Here is a 4,561-nt window from a genome sequence, read left to right as displayed (position 1 = left end):
AGCCCACATTATCTCTTCATGTTCGGGAAATATGCTTTGCTTAGGCCTTGGAATTTGTGCTTATCAGTATCATATTTGCCAATACTATCTTCTCACTCATATACATGATTAATTAGGTAATGTATCAAAATTCAATGAATTATATACTTTGGGTCCATATGTCTAACCTACTTTTAATCACACAAATCTGATAAAAAATTAAATTTACTTTAATTATTTAATATTAAAATCATTTTCAAATTATTATATATTCGTATCAAACACATATCAATAATCTAAACCTATTGTATTAGTATTATGTTAAGCACCAACAGTGTGGGTGACAAAATCCATTTCTTTTCTGTCTCTCTCCATGCATAGAAGCCATTGTTCATTCCAATAAATAAACTCAAAACAGATAGTGTTTACACAAATGGCTCTCTTGCTTTGCTTATTATTAATTTTCCTTTCGTCTGCCACTGCTTGTGATCGCTGTCTGCACCAATCCAAGGCTGCTTATTTCAACAAAGCCTCTGCACTTTCATGTAAACACCTGCATTTTCCTGGCCCTTTTTTGCTTTTTCTGTTGATAAGATTAATACCCAGATCGTATTTCAGTGAGAGATTTGGTGGGTAGCTTTTTATATTTGGTCATTTGTGGCTTTGATATTGCAGCTGGTGCTTGTGGATATGGTTCCTTGGCAGTTGGCTTAAGCCGTGGCCACCTTGCTGCCGGTGGTTCTTCTCTTTACAAAGATGGAGCAGGTTGCGGTTCCTGCTTTCAGGTTTCTATATACTGTTTTGAAAAAAAAAACTGATTGTTTTTTACATCGGTATTGTTCTCTTTGAGTGTTGAAATTTCATTTTTGAACATATTTGTTGCAGATAAGGTGCAAGAATTCAACTCTATGTAGCTGTAAAGGGACAAGGGTGACATTAACTGATATCAATCAAGGTAATGAAACAGATTTTGTTCTTAGCAGCAGAGCTTTCATGGCCATGGCTAAACATGGCATGGGGCAACACATTTTGAAACTCGGGACTGTTGATGTTGAATACAAAAGGTTAGCCTAGTCAGATCGAATTCATGTCAAACTCTATCGAACTTTATTGATGGTGAGTGAATTTCCTATTATCTTTGTGAAACAGGATACCTTGTGGATATAGAAACCAGAACTTAGCTGTTAGAATCGAAGATAGTAGCCATTGATATATCTCAGGTTAACCCGAACTCGAAAGATTGTGGCGTGTTATGTGTTTTTTTGCGAACTTAAACCAAATTACATTATCATTCCAGGTTGGTTCTTCAAACTGGAGTTTCATGAAGAGGAAGTATGGGGCAGTGTGGGATACAAGCAGAGTTCCAAATGGTGCATTGCAATTTAGATTTGTGATAACCTCTGGGTTTGATGGGAAGTGGATTTGGGCCAAAACTGTGCTTCCAGCTGACTGGAAAACCGGAATCGTTTACGATTCCAGAGTTCAGATCACCGACATTGCAAAAGAAGGTTGCTCTCATTGTGATGACAACAATTTGAGATGATAACAAGATGTTCAATTGACATTAAATCTTTGTGTGAATACAAATTGCTTGATTTGGTTTCTTTCAACATATGCAGTATATGCAAAATTGTGGGATTCTTTTTCCCATTTGTAATGCCATTTGCTATAATATCAAGCAGTTAATGGCTGAGGATGTTGAGAATAGAAACTCTAGTTTTAATCAAAAGTCTAATCAGGCATTCGACTCCGTCTTCGACGTCTTGAATGCTTGACTCCAGATTCTGCAACTCAATCTGTACGTTCTCGGTTTTAGTCTTGGAACCAACGAGACTGCACAAAATTGCTTTCACTATCTCGAATTTGTTGCTCCCCGAAGCTCGTCCCTCGCAGGTTATGCGCTTCGAGTGCATCAACTTCGACACCAAAGACCAGTTGGTAGATTTTTGTTCTGGGATCGATGCAGTTATGTAGCAAAAAACCGATTGTAACACTGAGAAAGTAACTCCTTCAACATTTCTTAACATGCTAAATATAGCTTCAACACCACCACATTTACTGATCTTTAAATCTTTCAGAGACTTGTTTATCAACTTGTTGGCTTTCTTCCTTGATGCTAAGTATGCTTTAACTTCATTTGCGAACCCGGAATCGTCACCTCTTCTTCTTCGAAAAACCGATTGAAGTTGTTGGGTATCTTCCTTGGCCTGCAACAGAGCATCCTTGGCTAAACCACAAACATCCAAGAGCCTGAGAGATCCATTCAAGAATTCGTTGTCATTGGAGTTTTGGACCAAGGAATTTTGTGTGCTAGGCAATTGAAGCCAACTATTAACCAACTCATACAGATCTCTAAGGCCATTTAATCTGTTGGTAATCGATGACAAAGAAGTGGCGGCTTCATTGGATTTCAACCTGCATAAATGCTCATCTATTTGAGGAATAAGTGGATGAGGTGCAGAAGGCAAGCTGTTTGAGCGAGCATGGAAGCTGGATTTCTGGTTCAAAGCTGAAGAATCCATCTTCTTTTATCTTTTTGTTTTAAGATCAAATGGCTAAAGGCTCAATGGTGAATGCAGCATTCCCATCAAGCTAGGATCCTATATAAATGCAATGAGGAGACAAAAGGAATCTCATCTGCAATCTCCATGAATCCTAACGTGATGTTGATCTGGATTTCGAGGAGTTTCGCTGCCGATGTCTGCTCAATGTCTCCCATCACAATAATCACAAGTAATATGATGAGCTAACACATTTCTTTTATAGAAAGGATGCTTAATTATTGAGCAGAGTGGCAATGTGGCCAATGTCTCCTTCTGATGCAAAATGATCCTACGTATCTGCCAGAGATATGGCGTATAAGGGACAAGATTCCAGTTCCATACGTGCTCAATTTTTAATAATTTCTATTGGAAACAAAAAAAAAATTACTAGAAAATAGTTCAGGCAAGAAGTTAGGTTGCATGTATGCAAGACTACAATGCCGCTCGTGTGCGTACTCAGACAATTCCATTGTCTTTAACACCCTTGTCCACTTACCTTCATAATTATATGTAATACGACAATAATAATAAATATAAACGATCACGGAATAAAATTAGGAGAAAATAAGATACCAAGATTTATGTGAATTTTTTTAATATGGAAAATTATTGGTAGATGACAAATTTTCATTATATCGAGAGAGATATTACAAGATAATTACAAATATATGCTATTTTAGCGTTAATCAAATCACTTATAATCCTTTAATCACTAGTATTGTTATATTTTGAGACAAGTTATAATTTGTAATTAAATTATATTTTATTATAATTCTAATGGTTGGAGATTACTTGATAATTGAGTTTATTTAATAAGTAAATACTTATTTTAGGCAATAATTCCTATGTGATATATGATAGATTTTTAGGCTATATAAACCCTAAAAATTACAAAGATAGATATTTGTAGGGATATTGAGTTAGTGATTTAGGATACTCCGGATTCCGGTATATATATCAGAATTTAAGATATACGAGATAACATGTATTTGTACTATTCATGATCTCTACATCTATAGTAGATTATTGTTCTGCTCGCCCGTGAATATATGCAATATCATCTCTTGCCAATGTCTTATTTTACGTTGATATCACTTTAATTATTTTTCTGCTTCCAAATTTCCTAATAAATATTTATTTATAGAGATAAATACTTGAATATAAATAAAACTTGTATAGAAATAAATGTACTCAAACTAAGTTTATTGTTCTTAATTAACATTTTTTAAATGATGACAATTGGATTTCATTAATGAAAACAATGGAATGAATTATAATTATATCGTTACCACACATAGAGAGAAAAATGAGGACAATAGTCACAAACAAAAAAATTCATACAAAAATAAAAATATTACATCCAATGATATAAAGAATAATAAAATCTTCCATTGAGAATGACATCCAACATCAAAAGAAGCCACTAACCTTCATAAAAAAATGCATTGTCTTTGTCAGACGAAATACTTTACTAAGCGATAAAAGAGTGCTGAGCGAACCAAACTATTTGACAAGTTGCTTCACATACAATTCTGATTGTATCGGCAAACAACTTTTTGTCAAAGAGAAGATAACTAAAAGTTACTACTTGCAAATAAATCCAAAACAAATATCATAAGAATTTTTGTGCGAGCACCAAAACGACCGCAAAGGTATGCGAAAAAAGTACCAAAAGTCATAAGGAACATGACACAAGAGCAGAGAAAAAATGTACCACAAGTGCAAAAATAAATTGTCATAAGGACAAGATTCTTATTTAAAATTGAAAGAAAAAACTTAAGGAAAAGGAAATCAAGAGAACTAATAATCACCGGCGTCGATAACTGATAAAAAACTTGATGTCATCGCCAATTAAATAAAAATGAAAGGGAGAATAAAATACGACACAATAATATTAAGAAAAAACTTAGGTTAGTCCTGATTAATTTCATTTAATTGTAGAAGTATAATTTTACACAATTCAATAGATCTGTACCGTAAGAGTTCTTCCCTTCAACCTGATCCACCCGCCACATAATCCCCTTAGCCTCTTCATCTCT

The 4,561-nt window shown here is 34.5% G+C and overlaps 1 protein-coding gene and 1 pseudogene across 1 annotated transcript; one reads left to right on the top strand and one right to left on the bottom strand.

Annotated features, from left to right (window-relative positions):
• The first annotated feature begins 366 nt into the window (after positions 1–366).
• On the top strand, positions 367–1,590 carry LOC120150718 (annotated as a pseudogene).
• A 27-nt stretch (positions 1,591–1,617) lies between these two features.
• LOC120150719 lies at positions 1,618–2,501 on the bottom strand. Its single transcript, XM_039163342.1, has one exon. The coding sequence runs from the start codon at positions 2,499–2,501 to the stop codon at positions 1,662–1,664; it is 840 nt and encodes a 279-aa protein (XP_039019273.1). The 3' UTR covers positions 1,618–1,661.
• Positions 2,502–4,561: the final 2,060 nt, after the last annotated feature.

Source organism: Hibiscus syriacus, unplaced genomic scaffold (assembly GCF_006381635.1).
Source record: "Hibiscus syriacus cultivar Baekdansim isolate YM2019G1 unplaced genomic scaffold, ASM638163v2 tig00111024_pilon, whole genome shotgun sequence".
NCBI lineage: Eukaryota > Viridiplantae > Streptophyta > Magnoliopsida > Malvales > Malvaceae > Hibiscus > Hibiscus syriacus.
Note: the sequence above shows the minus strand (reverse complement) of the source record. Positions and strands in the feature narration are given on the sequence as shown.

What these genes read in the sequence shown, in the direction of transcription:
- LOC120150719 (XM_039163342.1), bottom strand. Translation starts at nt 2,501, where the DNA reads ATGGATTCTTCAGCTTTGAACCAGAAATCCAGCTTCCATGCTCGCTCA.